This window comes from Rutidosis leptorrhynchoides, chromosome 4 (genome assembly GCF_046630445.1).
Source record: "Rutidosis leptorrhynchoides isolate AG116_Rl617_1_P2 chromosome 4, CSIRO_AGI_Rlap_v1, whole genome shotgun sequence".
Taxonomy (NCBI): Eukaryota; Viridiplantae; Streptophyta; class Magnoliopsida; order Asterales; family Asteraceae; genus Rutidosis; species Rutidosis leptorrhynchoides.
In genome coordinates, this window is record NC_092336.1 from 18195092 (window position 1) to 18218306 (window position 23215).

General features: G+C 34.1%; 2 protein-coding genes across 4 annotated transcripts; one reads left to right on the forward strand and one right to left on the reverse strand.

Annotated features, from left to right (window-relative positions):
* The first annotated feature begins 351 nt into the window (after nt 1–351).
* LOC139840452 (polyphenol oxidase, chloroplastic-like) lies at nt 352–2382 on the forward strand. Its single transcript, XM_071830717.1, has one exon. The coding sequence runs from the start codon at nt 352–354 to the stop codon at nt 2182–2184; it is 1833 nt and encodes a 610-aa protein (XP_071686818.1). The 3' UTR covers nt 2185–2382.
* Nucleotides 2383–3879: 1497 nt separating this feature from the next.
* On the reverse strand, nt 3880–22867 carry LOC139840171 (protein MICRORCHIDIA 6-like). Of its 3 annotated transcripts, none has more exons than XM_071830398.1 (21): nt 22586–22867; nt 22251–22350; nt 19013–19190; nt 18676–18750; nt 14678–14712; nt 14389–14467; nt 13982–14071; nt 13659–13734; nt 13394–13472; nt 13003–13137; nt 12716–12814; nt 12070–12171; nt 11843–11974; nt 9658–9750; nt 9206–9257; nt 9021–9132; nt 6048–6301; nt 5426–5517; nt 4957–5018; nt 4826–4868; nt 3880–4185 (listed from the first exon to the last, which is right to left on the reverse strand). In XM_071830398.1, exons 3-21 carry the CDS (start codon nt 19182–19184, stop codon nt 4081–4083), a joined length of 1887 nt encoding a protein of 628 aa, XP_071686499.1. In that variant the 5' UTR covers nt 19185–19190; nt 22251–22350; nt 22586–22867; the 3' UTR covers nt 3880–4080. The 3 variants fall into 3 exon arrangements, with proteins under 3 accessions (XP_071686499.1, XP_071686498.1, XP_071686500.1); XM_071830397.1 differs by having other exon boundaries at nt 22245–22350; XM_071830399.1 differs by lacking the exons at nt 14678–14712; nt 22251–22350; nt 22586–22867 and having other exon boundaries at nt 19013–19181.
* Between the last annotated feature and the right edge of the window lie 348 nt (nt 22868–23215).

Consider the following 23215-nt stretch of genomic DNA (forward strand, 5'->3'; position numbering starts at 1 on the left):
ACGTAAATGCAAAACTTAAGTCGTAAATTGTAAATCGATACTAAATGAGTATAGTACTAAATTTTACCGGACCGGTATCGAACCTATTGTATCAGTATTGTATTCGTTACTTACTGTAGAATAAAAAAAAGACGGTGGTACAAACCGGTTCAGTGATTCAAGTACCACCAGTATACCACACTCACCTCTTGTACATACCAATTTTTTATTCGAGGAATTAATATTCTTTTAATCAATAAAAATGTATAATATTAAAATTTATTTTTTCCTAAAAATTTTCTCCTTATAAATAGGATCTCATAGCATGCAAAATAAGACGCACCCCATCTTCTTTCCTTACTAAATCAAAGTATGTCTTATCAACTTTGCTCCACACTCACACCTTTTCCATCCAAACTAATAACTACGACCCGAACCAACCAAAACGGGTTCAAAGTATCATGCAATGCCGCACCACAAAATGCCGATAATCATAACGAAAACAATCTAGTAGACAGAAGAAACCTTCTCCTTGGCCTTGGGGGCATTTGCACCGCAACCAGTCTCACTTCTTTACCATCAGCATTTGCTGATCCCATAACAACTCCTGATATTTCTACCAACTGCAAGGACGCTGGTTCCGGCGTTAAAAATATCGAAGAGGCGTTCAGGGGACTAAAATGTTGCCCGCCTAACATCGGGAAAACAATTAAACCCTTCACGTTTCCTACCGAAGAAACCATCAGGATGAGATGGCCAGCTCATACTGGCTCCCAAGAAAACATCAAAAAATACAAAAAAGCAATCAATATTATGAGACATGAACTCCCCGATGAACACCCTCACAGCTTCAATAGTCAAGCAAGAATACACTGCGCTTATTGTAACGGCGGGTACACACAAGTTGCAACCCATCACCCCGAAATCGAATTATCTATTCATAACTCATGGCTGTTTTTTCCGTTTCATCGTTGGTATCTTTACTTTTACGAAAGAATACTGGGAAAGTTAATTAACGATCCAACTTTCGCGTTACCTTACTGGAACTGGGACGATCCCGAGGGTATGCAGATTCCCGCCATTTTTGGTACCGAAGGCATACCAAACCCGTATTTACGCGAAAGTAACGGGTCCTTACTTGGAAATAACCCATTGTATGATAAATACCGTAACCCGCATCATCAGCAACCACCATTAGTAGATCTGTCATATAGCGGTAAAGATGGTGACAGAACAATTGATTTACAAAAGAAATGCAATTTTTTTACAGTGTACCGCGATTTAATACGTAACGGAACTGATGCAAAGAGTTTCTTTGGAGGCAGATACGTATCTGGGAGTGAGCCTGTTGCTAACGGTGATAAATCAGTCGGGTCAGTGGAAGCGGGTTCGCATACTGCGGTACACATATGGGTTGGTGACCCGAATCAACCTAACGGTGAGGATATGGCTAACTTTTATTCAGCCGGGTACGACCCGTTGTTTTATGCCCACCACTCGAATGTGGATCGTATGTGGGTACTATGGAAGGAGTTAGGCATTCGTGGACACAAGGAGCCGAAGGATAACGATTGGCTAAACGCATCGTACGTGTTCTACGATGAGAATGAGGAACTCGTGCGTGTTTACAACAAAGACTGTGTTGATCCTGCCAAGCTGAAATTCGGGTACGAACGGTCCAAGTCTGAAATGCCATGGCGTAAGAGTCGTCCAAATATCAGAATAGAAAATAATCCAAAACCCGCAAAAGTTTCGTCCCGGGATGTTAAAACGGTGGACAGGATTAAGTTCCCGGCTAAGCTGGAAATGGAGGTGCCAATTTTGTCGGTGAAAGTGAAACGGCCAGCTGTTAATAGAACTCCAGCGGACAAGGAGAAATCGAATGAGATCTTGTTTATAAATGGAATTAGATTTAATAGTAACAAGTTTGTCAAGTTTGATGTGTTTGTGAACGACAACCTTAAAGACGATAAGCTGTCGACGCCGTGTGATGTCGAGTTTGCTGGTACTTTTGCGCAGGTCCCACATGGCGATAAGAGGAGAATGTTTATGTATAGTGGTGCGAGATTCGGGTTAGATGAGTTATTGGAGGACACTAAAACAGAAGATGAAGAGTATGCGATTGTGAATTTGGTGTCGAGAGCTGGATGTGATGATCTCACTGTTTCTGGGATTGAGATCAAGTTGGTTCCTATTGAGGACTAAATTAATCGTATCTTGCTAGCTGCAACATCGATCGATCTTGTTAATTAATTACTGTAATAAAGGGAACGTTGTACGTAACAACGTTTATTGTGTTTGTTTATTTGTGAACTTTGCGACCATGAATTGCATGGCTCCGGCTCGCCACTTCACGTGTAATAAAATTTGTTGACAAATTGGCCCACTTCACGTGTAATAAAATTTTTTGACAAATTGGCCGTGTCTTTTATCATCTTCTAATACTTTTTCATATAGATATCGATATAGATTATAGATTAAATAAAATAAAAGATATAGTATCATCTAAATATGTTAACTGTAAGTAATATGGAGAGTGATTTTTGGTTAATAAAGATAAAATTACGTGATTTGTTCCTAAAATTTGTTTAAAATTTCACATATGGAAATAATTTTTTTTTACTTAGATGCTGTTGGGTTAATCAGTTTATATCATAAGTTTGGGTTTAATATTAAGTCTAGTTACGTTGCATGTCTAAATATTAGGGACGTTTGATGTATAAGTTGGTCATATTATTTATTTTGTATAATTAATTAGAGTAGTACTAGGTTGGAATTGGTAGGATATTAACTAGATATTATGCACGTGAATATGTGGAAATTTACATGGGGTGTGCATGATGACTGGGTATTGAGTAGAATTCCCGTTGATTTCTAGTCGTTAAAAGGGAAGTGGGTATTAGTTGTACCGATTCTTTAGCTTAAAATATAGTTAGTGGGTTAGTGGTAGTTCGTAGTATAAAATAAGTTAAGGTATTGTAATTTATGGTGTGGAGAAAAAAATGTAGTCAGTGAACTTTTTTGTTCCCAATTTTATTTTAGTCACCTATTGTTATTATTCGTTTCAATGTTTTGCTGTTAAATAATGTCTATTGAGGGCCTGTGTTCTATCAGATGCCACTAAACTTTGCATTTGTTATGTGGTTGGTCTCTGACTCTGACATACGTTATTCAAGCTCCATTAAATACGCACATGTACGGCTCAAATGAAGGTATCTTTGTCATTTTAGTTGTTTTTCGTCCTAAATTCTTAACTTCATCCTCTTCCCTAAATTTAATATATTCAACATCAAAATCAAATTAAAATAAAAATTTACACGATAATGATCCATCTAGGTTTCACTTCCAAGAACCAATCGCAATAAAACATTATCCGTTTACGTACTTTCAAAACACATCATCTATACATAATTAGTATTACAGCTACCAAAGTTTGGTGCGTATATTACCACTACCAAAGTTTGATAGGAGATGTTTGAAAACTTGGGCTTTTGATTTTTGGCCCTAGTCGCAAACTCACAAATGGCTTTGCATATCCGAAAAATCACCTGCAAACTCACAATTTTCCAAATCACTAACTCGCAAAAACAGTTTGCGAGTTGCGTAGGCATTTTGGTTATTTGCTTTTTTAAGGGCAAAGAGTAATAGTCTGTTAAAGAGGGCATTTTGGTTATTAGCCCATCTAACCTTTGTTAGTTCATTGCGAGCTGCGACCAACATTATACTTCTGTACACGAGGAGATAGCAAAAGAACTAACTTTCAAAGGGAAAGTCGATAATCATCACTTTAATTCGTACAACGTGGACGATAATACGATTCTGGTTGTATTCACATTTTATTTCTATTTAATGTTTTGATTATTTTGTATTTGTGACTTGATGAGATGAAACGAGATGAGATAGGGTCGAAATACTTTATTGCGAAAGTGTTTACATGATTTCAAAGGTATATCCGGTTTTTCCTAAACCCAATAACCTACAGCTACTGGTACCAGGTTAGGCTTTGGGTGTTCAAGGACCGAATATAATATAACTAAAAATTAGATTGTAAACATCACAAAGAAAATGGATTATTTTATCGTACTAAACGAACTAAACACATCAGAAAGTTGCTTCCGACTTCACTTTCTCCAGGTATTGCAACTCGGCCAGCAGACGAGCATACTCCGCTTGGGCTTGGCTTAGTTGCCAATTAAGTTTTGTCACCTGCCAATAATTGATGATGAGCACAAAACTTGTGAAATACAGAGTATTATTTAAACAGATAGGGATGACATGCAAATACTTTTTTGTTTGTTCTTTTCGTGAATTTATACTATGATTAAAATTTTACACACGTCACAAAATAGTATTACAATGATTCTATTTTATGAAATTTGATTATTTAAGAGGTTGAATTTAATAAATGCGACTTCCAACTTGTTTGACTAGCTCGACCCATTAGATCTACTTACATTTCAGCTAAACTAAACATCCACAAGTCTTCTAAACTTTTCCCACAAACTTTTACTCCAACAACCAAAATACTCTCAAAAGCTATTTTACCATTTAATAAAATGTATTAAAACACACGCGGTCAAGCTCTCTAGGGTGTCTATAACTAGAGAGATCTCAAGCTTTGATAAAAGAGGATTACACTAAAATTTAAAAAGCTTATTTAAAAGATTTCTAAAATAATAAAAAGCTATTGTTGGAGATTCTCCTATACTCGTATTATTTTACCCCTTTCACCTGTTGACAAAGTATGACCCAATTTTGAACTGTCTGCCCATTAACGGGTCAATTTTGCCACCATTACTTATGCCTGATGTGATATTTAGCCTATAGAATGAATGAATTATTGTACCTTAAGTTTTAGTTGTTCTTCTAAGTTACTGAACTCTGAGAATCTGAAACAAAGAAACATGAGACTATTAGATATAAGAAAAAACAGTAAATGGAACTCAAATGTATGCAGGATATGTTATGAGTACTCACCGGGCTCGAAGCATTCGGTTTTCTTGAATTGCATTTATTGGGTCACGACTAACCGAACCAGGCTACAAAAGAATAATATAATGTATGAAAACCTCGTAACAAAATTTCAATCTTAATTGTACTACTTACGGTTCGCACTCAGGTGATTAGGGTAACAGGAAAAAATTGGTCATTTCAAAGTTCAGGTCAAAACATCTGGGCCGAGTTGACTCGTAAACAGTTCTTTTTGTCCATTTTTAATTGAACAATTATCTAATAAGTTCATTAAGACAAGAATATTTCAAAACTTTGAATAAATAATCATGGAGATAGTATGCATTGAACATAGATTTTGGGTAACTTTTAACATGTCCCTCTTTATTATACATTTATGATTTTTGTTGTTTTAGAAAAGCAAACAATTGGTAAGGAATTTGACACCCCCGAGTGCTAGTATTACAAAAACCAATCAGGTTAAATGATGTATTACCTTAATTGGTACTCTGTTAGAATTAACCTCCATCCGAGCCTCTGAATCGAACCTTGCAGGTTGACCACTTGGTTTTCTCTTCAGGTTTGACCCTTTTCATAGAAAATGTGATAACTTTATTCAAAGTTCTATTGTATGTATCTAACATTCAAATGTGACCTCTTATAACTTGTAAACCGGTCACAAGATATCAGCAGTGCCGGAACCAGGAATTTATTTCACTAGGGGTGAAAACTTTTTTAAAAGCGTTCACATATACTACAACTTTTTTTCTTCCATGAAAATACTACTTTTTTTCTCCATTAACATGTAAACTGAGTTTTTTTTATTTCTTTTTCTTTGTGTTTCCTTCAAAGTAAAGAGTCCAACAACGAAAAGATGGAGGCTTTTTGCGTCATGGACTTTTGGGTTGGGGGCAAAATAAAATTATTTTAAAAATTCCTGATCCACCGGAAGCACCCCCCCCCCCCCCCCCCCCCCCACACCCCACCCCACCCCCAAACCACCCCCACCACACAAAAAAAAGGGAGCTAAGCAATTTCTGCCCCTGGATATCAGATTGCAAGTTTGATGCATACGAAACCTACCGAGACAATTAGCAATAAAAAATTAATTTTATTACCTTCTGGGAAACTTCTAGAAAAACTTGGCTCTAGCGGTGTTGGCATGGATGTTGACTCATAAGCTGCCTTGCTATTTTTTACGGTTATCATCGGTGGTTTTCTCGCTATATGACCGACATTGGCGTGTCTTCTAAAGGGAACGGGGGGTTGTTCCGTACCATGCTGATGAATAAAATTAGAAGCACCCGGGGTTGTCGACGGGGGTCGAGGTTTTTTGATTATATGATACCCGAGCAGTCCACAATGGTAATCCCTACAAATATTGGATATATGAATAAAGTTACCAAATTATCATGTTTTATATTCGTGAAAAAAGTATTTTCTCTCTCTTAAAAGGGCGATCCGGTTTTCACTTGTTCACCATCGAATATTAAGTTTTTTCTTTTGATTTTTGCATCTCACCACCTCCACCAATCGATTCAGACATACTCGAATTGCATAACCTGAAATTTTCATTCAGATCCGACCACCACTGCCACCACACGCGCCGACTAGCTCCGGCGCCGGTAATCCACGCGCCGGCGCGTGAGCCACTGTTCCGACGCCATTCGCTGCTGTTCTTCTTCCAGTACGCCTGTATTGGATCGCCGAACAAAACCCTGGTGAGTTTTGGACTGAATTGTTGCTTTCAAATTTCAGTTATAATTTAGAGATACCTGCTATCTCTGCTATTGCTATCTGCTGTGTATCATGGTGTCCAAGAAGAAGAAAAAGTTCCAAGATTTAACGGCGACTGCTACTAGGGTTTTGCAAAACCGATCGGCTAGTCGTGGAACAGCGGATGCGGCCTTTAAAAGTGGAGAAGTGTCTTCATCTGATTCTGATGGGGATCGTTCATCTCAGATTATGGATGATGTCGTACGTTCCGACCTGATGGGAGATGAAGTTGATCAGCAAAATAAGAACGAAGGAGATGTGCTAATTGATCAACCTGGGAAGGATAGTCGTGATTCAGAGGGGATGATTCTAAAAACCTATAGTTCTAGAAAGAGGAAGGGTAAAGTGAACCTGCTGATTGATGTTGGGGATGGTCCGTCTAAAGAAAAGAGGAGTGCTCAATTTGTTCCATATGTTGGTGATTCTTCTATTCCTGCTAATGAAAAAATACTCCCTGAAGTAATTAAAAAACGCAAGGGTAACAGGAAGAAAGGTGGACATGGTAAGAATTCTGCTGAAACTGATCATTCTATTGATGATATTGTAGCTAGTAATGATGATATTATTGCTAAATCTATTGGTGAAACAATTGCTGTTGCTAAACCGAATGTTTCTGCTAGTCCTGTTGTATTCTTTAAGAGTTCAAAAGATGGTAGTTATAATGAGGTTGATGTAAACCTAGTGGCTGCTGCTGAGAATGCTGTTAAGTTATTTAAGAGTGATGGTATTAGAGAGTCAATTGTTGTTCCTGATGATTTCTCCCAATTTACACTGGGTGGCAATGTGCCTTTAATGAATACGCAGGATAATAATACCGGTGATAAAGATAATGTTGACTCTGGGATTAAATCTACAACAATGGAAGGGGTTGAGACTAGTGATGGGCAAGGCAATACAAATACTAAAACCCCAAGAGCATGGGTAAATCCAAACATCACTTTTGCTGACTTCTTAAAACAAAATAAAGATGAAGAAGAATTAAAAATGGAGTTCATTCCTCCTGTTTTAATGTCTAATGGTCAAAAGAGAGTAGTTTTCTCAGCTGAGGAGGTTAAGAAGGGCGGTAGTGCATTTTCTCTTCAATTATATAGGTATTTTATTGGAACTTCTATGGACTATAGGGTTGTTAATGCCCATCTAAGGAGAATGTGGCGGAGGTTTGACCTTAAAGAAATCGTCAAAACAGCTGCAGGATTTTATTTATGCAAATTTAATAATGAAAAGGGTATGAAGGAGGTTCTTGAGAGTGGTCCATGGTTAGTTAATAATGTTCCTTTTTTCGTGAATCAGTGGGAACCTGGGGTTTGGCTTGAAAAAATTGAACCTGAAAAAGTTCCAATTTGGATTTGCATTCACAATATACCCATTGAATTATGGAGTGGCAGAAGTATAGGTAAACTTGTTAGTGGTATTGGTAGGCCTATATTGATGGACAAAGTTACTTCGGAGAGATGTTTAAGTAAAAGTGGAAGACTAGGCTTTGCTAGAGTTTTGACTGAAGTCAATGCAGCTGATGACCTTCCTAGCTTTGTCGAATTTTCCTATCCTGTGATTGGTTCTTTGCCAGCCAAAGTGGGTAAACTTGAGGTGACTTATCAATGGAAACCGCCTTTATGCACTCATTGCAAAGTGTTTGGGCACTCTTTTAATACTTGTAAAATTAGGCCTAAAACAGAAGATGAAGTATCTGCACAAGTGTTAAAAGACGCTTTGAAAATCAACAATGATGGTGAAACAGTTGATTTAAATAACCAGTGTGTTGAGGATGGCTCTAAAGTTGTTGGTAAGAATGGAAGGATATTTCATAAGCTGAATTTTGATAATAATAAAAGTCAATGGCAGTCAATAGAAGCAAAAGGTATCAAGCAAAATGCAGTTAAGAATAATTATGGTATTAAAGACAATATTGCTGTGGAGGAAACAAATTGGAATGTAGAGACCCAGAAAAATCGAAATCATAATGTTTTAAGGAAAAGAGATAAAGGGAAGGGCATTGATGGTGAAGGTAATAATAAGACACATTCCAAAGATAGAATTGAAACAAACAATCCTTTTTATGTATTAGTAGATGATGAGGGTAATGGTGATTGATGTTAGGTTTGATAATACTGCTCCGAAATCAGGGTATTCTACATCTTGTTAGTTTCTTACTTTATATCTAGTATAGGTCCTCGAGTTTCGCTCAAATTAGTGTTTCTCATGTTGTAATCCTCGTTGTATCATTTCCTTATCAATAAAATTATCTTGCTTTTCAAAAAAAAAATTATCATGTTTTCAAATTTTGTGGTTTTGGCATATGAAAAAGAATTGATTACCAATATTCCCATGTCATTTCTTTCAAGCGTTGAACTAGTTTTTGGTAAATAGAAGTTTTCTCAAAATCTTGCTTGTCATGAGTAGGCTCGATAAAATTTGCTTCAAGAATACCTGTAAGCAGTCTTTTGTTAATTAGATACAAACTAATTTTCATTAGGGACATAAAGGGGATTCAAATGCTTACCAACTACACCTCTTCCTCTGTTTCCAGAAAAGCTAACCACGGGACAAAATGGCTGTAAAAAAACATCAATTTGTGTTCTTTGTCAAAATAAGTGACTGAAATGTTAAAAACAAAAGTTGAATATATATGGTAACGTGCTGAAAAAAGGTTAACAGTTGTCCAATCATAGAACTGTAACACCTTTATGGACATTAAAAAAAAAAAAAACTTTGATGAACATATTTGACACACTTATACAAAAAAATTAGAACGTTTGGAAATATATTCCAATCGCATGCAGCCCAACCCAAACCAAACAAACCCATCTGAACTATAACAAACTGGTTTGACCTGCCCACATTGCCACCTCTAGGTAAACTACTTATTTCGAAAACTGCTTTTTTTAGATCAGAGAAGCACTTATTAACTTGAAATTAATAAGAGTTAACATAGAACGTGGAGGCAGTGATCACCAGTATTAACCGATTTTTGTGGTAGACATTAAAACCATGGACATTAGAAAGTGGAGCCTCCTTGATAAAACCTATCGTAGTAATCACTGAACCCTGAAGTGATCAAATTGAATATTAAGTCAGTGTGTTCATTTTCAACTTCAAAAAGTATTTTTCTATGAATATAAAGCAAGGCACAAGAGGTTAACCAACTTTAGTTTAATATCTATTTAAGGTGAGCATCTTCTTTGTTTTGGAAATCCAAGAAATAGAAACCCTCAAGTGTGTCGGAAAAACCATGTTAACATTATATAATCTAGAAATGTAAGCACGGTAACTCATGATTTTCTAATCTTGAAATGTAAGCTTACTCCCTAATGATTGTATGGAACATGGGTGTGATCATGTGACATGATTTTAACCCACTTACCAACACACACGAAACATAACTTATTGTTCTAACTTGATAACTACTTCCATTGATCCATTTGTGCAACCTAGGTCGACCAGTTGTAAGTTACCCATACCAAGATGCTATCGAAACTCCAAATAACCCGTCTTTATTACATACTAGTAACCGTTTTCTTATCAGACTACTAAACACGGTCTCTTAATGGGGTCACTAATGTGGTTTTTGTAGTAGTGAATTATCTATAAAATATAATCCTAACACGTTGGTATTTTTCGCTTTCTTTCTACAGCCATTAATATTAATATGATACTTCTAGCTACCCTCTTCGTAAGGAACAAAGGCTTTTCCAAAGACTGTCGATATTTTCAAAAAAGGAGAGCAAAAAGCTACAACAAAGTCCTCTCGATGTTGTGGACGACTTGTCCACATCTTAGATATCTAATTATTTTAATTACATGATGGGGCAAAGTGAACTTGCTAGTATAAATCTTCGTTTATGGATCTTCATAAAATACTTGTTTTTAAAATTATTGTAATAATAATATTAGTTTTTATCAAATATCTTATGTTGCATACGACTTTTCAATTCAGAGGCATTGCAACTCCCACTTCACGTACTTAACTAAAAAACGAAGAAGAAAAAAAGTCAAGAATATATTTGTTGAGGAGGACTACAGTACTGTGAAGTTCACACAAGATGGTCCGGATGAGAACATCGTGGATCACTTGAAACTAACTATATCTCGAAGACATAGAAAGAAAGTTGAAAGTAATTTCGCGTTGCTGATTTGTGAGTACCAAATATGAGGACGGGAAAGCACCTTCATCTTGAATTTTGACGGTTTTGGGATTTAGATAGCTTGAAGTGACCGAGGGTGTCATCATCCGGACCATTTGTGAAAACTTCACAGTAGTGTAGTCATCCTTAGCATATATCTTCTTGATTTTTTTCTTCTACATAATGTCTCTGAAATGAAAAGCCATATCAACCTACAATATTTGATAAAAACAATCATTAGTACAATAAATTAAAAAAAAAAAGTGTATTTTCATGAAACGTTATAAATAAGAATTTATACAAGCAAGTTCATTCAGCTCCGCGATGTAATCGATAATGACAGATGTAAAATATGGATTGTCCAACAAGTCATCTACAACAGCAAAGACTTTGTCGTAGTTTTCTACTCCCAATTTTAGAAAATAGCGACAGTAACTTTCTCGTTCCTTAACAAAAGGGTAGTTAGCAATACCAAAAGGGTAGTTAGCAGTATATTATGAATGGATGTCGGAAAAAAAAACACAAAAATACGTAAATATTGGACTATATTTTACTCAGTATATGGAGTAGATAATAGATAGATAATTCACTAATACAAAAAACACATTAGAGACCCATATAGAAACCACTTTTAGTAGTCTAATATGAAAACAGTTTCTAGTACATAATAAAGACGGGATATTTAGAGCTTTGATAGCATCTACGCATGGGGAACTCACAACGAGTCGACCCAGGTCGCACAAATGGGTCAATGGAAATAGTTATCAAGCTGGAAATTAGAAGACTAAGTTAAGTTTCATGTGTGTTGGTATGTGGGTTAAAATCACATCACATGATCATACCCATATTCCATTCAATCATTAGTGCATCATACATACATATCTGCATTATCCAAATCTAAAGACTTTTTGTAGTGGTGAAATCTAGAAATTGTACGAAAGTTGGTTACGTATTTATGCCTACACAACATTTATGTGTTCTAATAAATGTAAGCACACTAACTGAGTTAACTTAACCTCGGCGGGTTTATACATGATATATTCTGTGTACTTCAAGTCTGTAGCAACATTACGATAGATGACAACTTTCCCGCGCAATACAATGGCAAAAGTTTCAGGTAGTTTTAAGTACAAAATGGATAAGTATGCCTGAAAGAGGATAGCAATCAGCCATCTTAGAAGAATGTTTGGATAAAAAAAAAAGATAACACATATGAACATCATAATGTAATATATAAACTTACACGGAGAGAATAACGGAGCCGATTGGCAAGTTGTTTTTCACTTTCTGCTTGACGAGAACTATCTTTCATTTTCCCAAATGCATCCCGAGTAATACGAATATCCTGAAGTACATAATGCCATGAGACATCGTAGTATCGTACCATATAATATACACCTATACGATAAAGGAATAATAAAGATGGAGGCCACCAAATTTTGTAAATTGACAAAAACACACATGATTAGTACTATGACCAATAATTATTCATAGGATGTCAACTATATCATTCATTTAAAGAAGATGCATATTAACCATACTAAAAGCGATTAGAGATGAAACTTCTTATTCACATTACGATACTTTAATACAAGTGAGAGTGTGCTTGTAAATATACAAACTTTTGAACATTTGGCCACAACTGGTACAAGAGAAAACGAGTATATACTTTATGGGAGGTGATCCTCACACGCCACTTTTTGATCCATCTACACCTAATTACATGTTATACCCTTAATTCTACTTATAATAATAATATAAGTTCAACTCCCTAGATTAATCTAGGGGTATAATTGTGAGTTTATAAGAAACTTTATTGTCTTATAAAGTTTCTGTAACAGATAAGTTGACTAAATGAAAATTTTGAAACTTTGAGCAAACATCAGTACCTCGGGGTCTGACTCAAAATCAAGCTCCATATTCCTGTCCTCATCAAGCCATAGATTGTAAACAATAACTTTCGTGCCATGATAGCCAACATCTTCAAACTACATCTTACAAAAAACTTTGTTATGTTCCAATATTATGTAATTTGACTTACGTCGTTTGGGTTGTCTATAAAACTAACAGAAGTTTGATCTTCAAAAAGATAATAACATCCTCTCAATCAAAATAGTGATACATGTCTCACGTTAAAAAAAAAAAAAAAAAAAACAGAGTATGGAGCAAGACTTACTTGTTTAAATAGTTCCTCTTCTGTTGAGAATGGGGACCATTGCAACAACATACGCATATTCAAATTAGAGTTATCGCTACCTTCTGACTGTATGGCATCAAAAGATTCCGTAACAAAGTTGAACTCATAGCATACCTGTAGTTTTCAAGAGAACAACTTACATCATACGTTAAGATTAAATCTGAAAACATCGACCAATTTGCTTCGAAAGATTTGAGTTACGTATTATCTCTAGCAGGTCAACCAAAACTTAAAACCAAAAAAGTCAAACTGTTTTAAGAGTGCCCAAAATGTATCTTAAAAAAGACATTGAAATAGAACAGAACCCACTCATATGTGAATGGGTCGATATTGCAACCTCTAATTTAGGCCAGCGTATAAAGAGTCTTACCATGGGAACTACTATTCTGTTATAGCATTCTCGAGTCAAAAATGTATATGATAAAAGGCCAATGCTTTGGGTTATTTTTCTGTTCACAAGAAAGGAGAATATAAATGAAGAAAACAAAACACTAAAGTAAAACAATAAACATGATTTGAAAATAAGCTTCAAATTCTACACAAAGCACTCTAAATAACCCTAAGAAACATTTTCAAACTAATCTCTATTTGAATTTGAATATGCATTACAGTAAAACAAGAATTAATAATTAAACCTGTTAGTAATGTTGCGGCTGAAAACTATCACATCAGCTCCAAGCCTCATGGAACTGGTCTTAAAGCCATTTCCATCTAAACATCCACAAGTCAAACAAATCACATTGACTAAACAGGTAAGTTGGGTAACGAATCAAAATAAACCTAGGTTCAAACGGGTCATGGATGAGTCTGGGTTGAAACAGAATGGGTTAGGTGACCCAAAAACCCTTTTCTGTTCACTTCTATAAATTATATAACTAGTCTGTTAGCATTTAACAATGGTTAAAAAAATAACTTTAATATGTTAGTAATCCTATTAAATGGAAGACAATGAACATACATTTTCCAATTGCTGATAGTGATGATTTGTCTGAAAATCCAAAACTCAGGCAGCGGCGCATTGCTTCGGGATTCATCCCGCTTCCATCATCTAGTTCGAATAAGCAAGGTCGTCACAAAATTCTTTTAAAAAACATATTATATCAAACTTCATTCTTTTTGGTATTTTATTGTATGCATTGAACTAAAGTAGTTCTATCGTGCATACTTAAACTTTGAAAAACTTGCCAATGTATGTATCTTACCTCCTATAACATAAAATAGGAAGTTTTAGGAGGTTAAAACCATGCATTAGAACTTTTTTTAATGCGATACACACAATATTAACAATGTAAGGTTGGATCTGGGTGTAATTGTTTTTATGAATAAAAAGTAACATGCCATTTTGTAGGGTAAAAGATATGCTACCTTGAATTAACAATGCCGCAGTTCCATTTCTCGGATTTAGAGTTTTATCAATATTTACAAAGGTAGCCCCATTTTGTATCTGCACAATAATGAAGCAAATATAGGAATATTCATTTTTTTCTAAACAATAATAGTCTAAAAAGCACATTCACTTAATACATAAAAAGATAAGTGTCATAAAAATGTATTGAACTTCACTAAATATACCTACGCTACAGAGTGAATATAAATAGTAATATAATATTAACTCAAATAAAAAGGTGGGGGTAATCAGCAGAGGTTATCTTACCTCGTCAACGGCATTGTCAATAAGTTCTGCTACAGCTGCAGAGAATGCGTATTCGTTCAAATTGTGTTGCATGTTGTGGAAAAACTACCGTACGACAATACATATTGGCGGGAAAACGCTCGAAGAACTAATATATAACAATTATCGTGCTTTTCGAGCGTATGTTGAGGTTTTAGATATTAGGGTTTAGATATTAGGGTTTATAGGGTTTAGATATTAGGGTTTAGAAATTTAGGGTTTAGGGTTTAGATTTAGGATTTAGATTGAGTTTTTAACACGAACGGTTTAGAGTTTAGGGTTTAGAGTTTAGGGTTTGGGGTTTGGTGTTTTGGGTTTATTCTAAACCCTAAATTGGGCTAAATTTTACTTCACAAAACATGGAAAAAGAAACGTTAACATTCTTCACGAACAATATTATCTTGAATGTTATTTTTGTTGATCGTTTTCCCGCCTAAATAATAACATTCATCACGAAGTGTCTTTTCTAAATATTCATATTTTCGTGTGATCTTGATGCCTGGAAAAAAAAAATTCCAAAAAAAACGGAAAAAAAAAAAAAAATTTTGCTTCCCCCGCTTCCTCCCGATTGGTTACTTCCCCATTGATCCTGCCCATATATATATATATATATATATATATATATATATATATATATATATATATATATATATATATATATATATATATATATATATATATATATTGTTAGATCGATTTTAGGCCAGCCACCATGCCCCTGCATATAAGCTCAAGAGTTCCCTAGTACTCTAAAACCAATTGGTGATAGACGGAGGTTGCTCTAAGCTTATATACAAGCATTTATTTATTCCCACTATGTGGGACACATTCTAACCGATTAACTCCAACAATCACCCCCTAATCGGTTTGTTCATGAACTCGTATCATATAACGTGGCTTTTTTTTACCCCGGACCCGTTCATTTACATCTCGACTTTTCCCGGACACCCGACCTCTTCCCATGGTCACGTCCAAAGTCAACCCGATTTGAACCGCCGTTGCCACAATGATTACACCCGTGCCACCTGCTCTGATACCACTTGTTGGATCGATTTTAGGCCCGCCACCATGCCCCTGCATATAAGCTCAAGAGTTCCCTAGTACTCTAAAACCAATTGGTGATAGAGGGAGGTTCCTCTAAGCTTATATACAAGCATTTATTTATTCCGACTATGTTGGACACATTCTAACTGATTAACTCCAACATATATAGGCATTGGTTCATTTACATTGATGTTTAAAATACATATAGTAGGATGCCATAAATTGTTGACATGTGTCCAATTGAATTAATAAAGGAGTTAAAAAAGATAAGGGAACTTTAGTCAAATATTAAACCTACATAGAAGATTAAAATTAACTTTCATATTATAAAAAATTGAACGTGGAAAGAGTGGAGGATGACTAACTGTATCCATATTGATAGGAGTGTAAGTTTCACGTAATATATATGATGGTAATTGATCAAATAAGTACTCCATATAAGTCATTTTTTTATGATTTATTTGTATAGTTTTTTTTTTGAAAGACATTATTTATTTGAATAGTAACGTCGTGCAATTAGAGAATCAATTTGTATGTAATATTTTGTACTACTATCAACCCCTAATTTCACATCACTAGAAACGCAAAAACATTAATAATAGTCAAGGTTGCAAAATTCGCTATTCGGGGATTAATCGGTTGAGACTTTTGAAGGGTTAATCGGTAATTCGGGAATTAATCGGGGATTAAACCGATTGTACTTTATGCATTTAAATATTAAATTTCAAATATTATATGTGTAAATATATAAGAAAATCATAAACATAAACTTTAATATAATTGTTTAAAATTGTTAATTTTGTCCAAAAACTATAAAGTTCTAGCTTAAATTCACGTTAAAATGTTGACCAATTTTGACTTTGACCGACTTTGATTACTAATTTCGATTTTAACCCATGAATTGACGTTGACCTATTAATTAAACGGATTTTAGAATATCGGAACTGATTGCTTTTAGAAATGATTAATCGAAGATTAATCGGCGAGTAATCGAGTTTTTTAGAATAGTGATTATAGTAATATATCTCTGTCTATTTGCATCAATTTCGAATTTGTCACTTGCCTATTGTTTCACCTCTATTATGTATCAATATGAATTACTAATAACAATATTGGGATGTGTCACCGATGATGTACAAACACCATTTCCATATATAAATGCATGATGAACAGTGTACCAACATAACCTATCTCTTTAGATGTGCATCAAAATCAAATTGTAACTAACCACGCATTATCGATGTACACTATTCATTATGCATTATCGATGTACACTATTTCTATTATAAAAAAAATAGTTTAATAAATTCTCAAAATTTATTCATGCATCATTATCGATAACAATTTATATCAGATGTGTCGTGTATCAGAAATGCATATCAACAATGATAACTTATTGGATGACTCATATCAATTATGCAGATTAACAATGATAACTTATTGGATGACTCATTTTGTATCAGACGAAATATATATCAGAAGTATAGTATCTATTTTTAACAAGGGAAAGCATAATCATCTTTATGTATCGGTTTTTTCAAGAACCATGTATCATTTATGTGTCGTATCACTATCGAGTCTCTTTTAAGTGTTAGTAATCTATTGTCTAACGACGTTGTCTAATTTTTGACCAACTATGCATCATTTATTCTAAATATCATGAACACGTACAGATGTCTGGTATATATGTATCAATCTTGTAAGGAATGTGTTTAATGTTGTAGATTCATGCATCAAAAGTATGTTGTTTGTGTTGTGTGTGTGCATCATTGTTTATGTACTGAATGTGTTGCAGTGCATCAAAAATAGTTGTTTGTGTGGTAGCTAGTTTTTAAATCTTGTGCATCAATGATATTGAGCATCATTTGAAGCTACTTGTATCAATCTTTATATGTTATTCAGTTATTTGGCTTTTTGTATCATACTTCCTGAGTTCATGTTGTCATTCTACTATTTAAGGTTGTTACCGGAAAACGTGATTTTAGGTGAATATATTAAGAAGACTATGATGCCCTTGATTGATATTTACTTGCTAAAAGAATATATATAATTCAATTTTCAGATCATTCGAATCCAACGGACAATATATCTCTGTACCTTTTTGTATTTTTATCATTTATGTAGCATAACCAACCCCTATATATATATATATATATATATATATATATATATATATATATATATATATATATATATATATATATATAGGGCAGGATCAATGGGGAAGTAACCAATCGGAAGCGGGGGGAAGCAAATTTATTTTTTTTTTGTTTTTTTGGAATTTTTTTTTTTTTCAGGCATCAAGATCACACGAAAATATGAACATTCAGAAAAGACACTTTGTGATGAATATTATTATTTAGGCGGAAAAACGATCGACAAAAATAACATTCAAGATAATATTGATAGTGAAGAATGGTAACGTTTTTTTTTCTTCATGTTTTGTGAAGTAAAATTTAGCCCGATTTCTAAACCCAAAACCCTAAACCCTAAACTCTAAACCGTTCGTGTTAAAAACTCAATCTAAATCCTAAATCTAAACCCTAAACCTTAAATTTCTAAACTCTAATATCTAAACCCTATAAACCCTAATATCTAAACCCTAATATCTAAAACAGTAAAACCTCAACATACGCTCGAAAAACACGATAATTGTTATATATTAATTCTTCGAGCGTTTTCCCGTCAAAATAAAAACATTTATCACAAAGTGTCTTTATTAAATGTTCATATTTTCATCCAATCTATAATGTTCGTGAACAAAGTTTTTTCAAAAAACGAAAAAGAAAAAAAAATTTGCTTCCCCCCGATTGGTTACTTCCCCCTTTGATCCTACCACTATATATATATATATATATATATATATATATATATATATATATATATATATACACATTATAAAAATAGAGATAAAGATGAAATTAAGGTAAACATACCACCAAAAACCCATTTGTGAGAAGTAGCATTAGAGTGAAGGAATCTTGGGTGTATATGTAGATAAGTTGAACCAACTGTAAATCACATTACCAAATAATTATAATTAGAAATAATAAATCAAGAAAAAGAAACCCATATTACACAACCCAGATTATTAGTGGTAACACATAGTTTTGTAAAACATTTATTGCTTTAAATATTTTATAAGTATGGACAACAATGTATTTAATACTCAACACTTAAAAACATGTTTCAACTGGACACACTTTTGACCCATTACCCAACCAGCCGACCCTCTCATTTGCCAGATCCAGATAACAGGAGACTTAAGCGTACCTCGAGTTGTGGATTTAGGAGTAAGCTCGTCATTATAAACTCCAGCTTTCCAAAATTGCCTAACTATAGGCGCTGCACAAACTGGAGATGTTGAACAAAAGTTTGCATCATCGAGCGACTGTTTTTGATCTAACACATTGGTCCCACTAGAGATCCAATTCGCATCTGACATTCTACCCTGAGAAACAATAGTATTGGGGTTTAGTTAAAATTATATCAAACAGCATTAGCATCCATGTAGGTAGGAACACTATATATGTGCATCAATATTATTACATTGACTGTAGAGGGCATTCAGACATTACAAAGTTGGTTAGCATCTTAAAAAGGGATTTTAGCAGAAAATTAAAAAACTTTGTTTGAGCCCGTAAAAAGTTCCATTCATAATAAAATTCATTATTCGACCGAAACTCAAAAATCGACCATATCACCAAAATGACTTAACTAGGAGAGGTATTTAATCTCCAACAAAATAATTACACAAACACTTTAGATCAATAGTTAAATCACACACTTTGAATCAATAATCAAATAGAACCTTTGAATCAATAATCAAATCAAATAAAGTATTTCATTTAATTTCTCTTAATCTCAATTTATACATTTATATAGTTGTTTCATGATGGAAACGATATTGTTACTAAATTTGACTATGGAAATAATGCAAGTGAGCATGTTGTTAATGGCAATAGCATTGTTGCTTATTATACTAATTGACTCTAAACACTGTAAATCAAACAAAACACTCCAAGTGATTCCTCTAAATATACATAGTTTTTGGTGATCCAAATGTAGCAGACAACGAAGTAAAGGTTGATAATGTTAGTGTGTTCTTAAATTTAAAATTTAAATCTAAAAGAAAACAAATAAAGAAAACAATTGGTGTAATAGTCTTGTCGAGATGAAAGGGAAAGAAACAAAAGTTAAATAATTTCCTTTTTAAAGCATTGCATATTTGGGAGGAAGATTTTGGAAGGGAAGTCTAAAACGTATCAAGACTTCCGTTCTCTTCCATCTTCTTCGTACCCTTTCAAGTGTGTAACCATGCATTCTAAGACCTCTATCTTACCTTCAATACATCGTTGTCCAATCAAGCCAAACTTATAACAAAATGTTAGACCGGCTGACACAACCCAATTGGTTGAGGAAACGGAAAGCCCAACGACAAGCACTCTTGCCCCCAAAAATGGAGACCGAAGAACCGCCAAGTTGTCGAGGACACGTCAAAAGAAGAGTTTGGCGCCTCTAAGTTTACCACCCAATCCACTAATGGACTAATGGACTATGAGTGGGAAGGTGAACGGAACCGACTGAAAACCCGAACTGGTTAACCCCTTCATACTCGATTAATTAGAGTTAGAGCATTGATGGAACCATTCAAAAGTGCAAATCGTGCAAGCGAAGATGAGAAACGGACCGGAGCGCAAAGACTAGGAGTCGTGTCGTAGGACTTTTAAATGTGACCGTCTACTTGAGAACCCGCAACTCTCGAAGGGCCATCAACCACTCAAATCATTGTAGCAAATCTTCTCATTACTTTACTCAATGGATAGCGCTTATTCTCTTTCAACCAACAAAATGAGATGTCGGGGAGAAAGAAAAGAAGGGTTACGAAATAATAACAAAGAAAAAGAAGAAATAAATCGTCCTTGAGTTTTTATTTGAGTGAAAAGGAGAGGAGATGAATGGAATGGAATGGAATGAAAATGATACGTTAGATGTATTATGCGGTGAGTCCTTTTTGTCCAAAATTGGATGGATTACAAAGGAAAGAAAACATGTATGTCTATAATAACTAATATAACACTAACAAAGTCCCACATAAATCTACTATGTGCATCCCTCATTTTGCTTCTTTTTTCTTTTTCTTTAACCATCCCAGTGATTGGGGCCCTGATATCTTTGAAAGAGGTATTCTTGTGGTGGTCAGTAAAGGGTAGGAAACAACGAGGTAGTAATCTTGATAGGTTGCGTAGAGTATAAAATTGGATTACTCACCTTCCCGAGTAACCCGGACGGGAAAAAACCTTGTAACTTTTTATCTGTAGTAGATTCGGGTCAACAAAACTTGCAGCCCATGAGTCTTGGGAATTTCTTGAACTACGCTAAAACTGAATAAAACATTAGTAAAGTTGACCAAGGATAAGATGGAAACATTTGTATATAATGAGTGTTTCTTTAATGAATATCTTTAAATTTTGAATTCCCGGTTTCTAGTGGTTTTTTTCCTTTATAGATGAGTTGTATCCAAATAGCTAGTTTAGTTTTTTTGGACTTTATTATTGACGTGGATAAGCCATGGGCTTTTTGTTTGGTTCCTGCGTACAAATAATTTGTTTGGCTTTTGACTTGATTTTATTAGTTCGATTAATAAAAAAAGTTACAAACATTCGTAGGTTTATGTGTTATGTGATTTATTATTTATATTCAAGTGTGTTCTTGTTTGACCAACGATCTGATTCCGTCATTATTTGGTATCGAAACCTGGCTTTGATACCAAATAATGACGAAATCGGATTGTTTGTCAAACAAAAACACACTTAAATATAATTAAGAACTTACACAACACAAAAGCCTACGGTTGTTTGTAACTTTATTTTTATTAGTCAATATAATAAAATCAAATCAAAAACCAAACAAGTTGTTTGTACGCAATAACCAAACAAAAAGCCTATCGCTTTTTTTTTTTATTCACGTCAATAATGAAGTCCAAAAAAACTAAGCTAGCTATTGGATACATCTCATTTATAAAGAAAATAAAACCTAGAAATTCAAAATTAAAATTAAAAGATAAACATTGAAGAAACGCTTCTTATCAAATACAAATACTTCTAACTTATCTTTTGGCCCACTTACTCCTTTTTTATTCAATTTCAGCATCACCCAAGTAATTTTCAAGAGTCGTGAGCTGCAAGTTCTGTTGACGCGAATCTACATCATTATCTTCGCCAAGTTAGTTATTTCTCTTTCCTTTGTTTTACCATCTTTACTAATTTCCATACAACAGGCTAACTGTTCAAACCACAGTACCACACTAACAACATATCTTTGGATGGCAAGAAAAAGATATACGAGATAACCCGATTAGAGCCCATACATCAAAGTAAAAATATGCACACTCCCGTAACCTAAATAGACAAAACTATAAAAGAACAACTAAATAGAATAAAAACGGGTTAGCTGAATCAATGTTTAAAAGTTTCCATTAATGTAGCTTATTTGAAATGCTTACTTTCACCTTCAAGTCAAAATGAGTTTAACCAAAGGGCTTCAGGTCTAGCGGCATCCAACTCGAGGTCGTGAGTTCCATTCCCGTAGACAAAAAGGGAGTGTGTTTACTGTTCCAAAAAAAGTCAAAATGAGCTTAATTTGAATCTAAAATTTATTATACAAGCTTTCCTGATAACATTACTTAAAAAAAACACATAAAATAAATGTAATAACCGTTAACTTAATTAACTCAACAAAATTTAACCTCTTTTGGTCTATCTACATTCCGGGAAATTTAGAAACAATTTAACATGAAAACATTGAAATTACTAACGATATTGACAAAATTCAGCAATATAATACCAATTTCTTTCCGAACTCGCAAATAGAAGCTAGATCAAACACAGTTCAAGAAGAAAGGGTGGGAATATTTTAGGGTTTTTGCGATCGCTGATAATTAATTATAATTCGTTTCTTTGGAAACAGGGTACGAATTCAGTGAACATGTGAAAGTGGAATGTGTGGGTGATTGAATTTTCTCCGGCGGTGAGGTATCGGTCTGCGGCGGCGAGTCATCACCGGGGGGGAAGAGAGTAAAGATTGTTGGAATGTAGCTAAAAAAGAGTGAGCGACTGTGTCCGAGTGTTTGACTGTTTGGGGCATGTGCATTTGCCCGTAAATAACTAAATAAATATAAAATTTAATTATTTAATTTAAATAATTTAAGTATAACTGGTTTAAAATAAAATAAAAGGTAATATGTCTTGTCATATATAATTGTCTTCGTATAAAGGTGTGATTTAAAAAAATATATATAATCGTTTGATGTGATCAAAACAAAAGTTAAAATTTTTTGTCGTAAATAAAAAAAATCTAAAGTTATTTAACGTGACAAGTAAAAATTTAATAATGTCACATCATAAAAAAAATTATATCGAATAGTTTTAATAATTCAAAAGTTAAGTTATATAAATAAATTCATAACCTTATAAG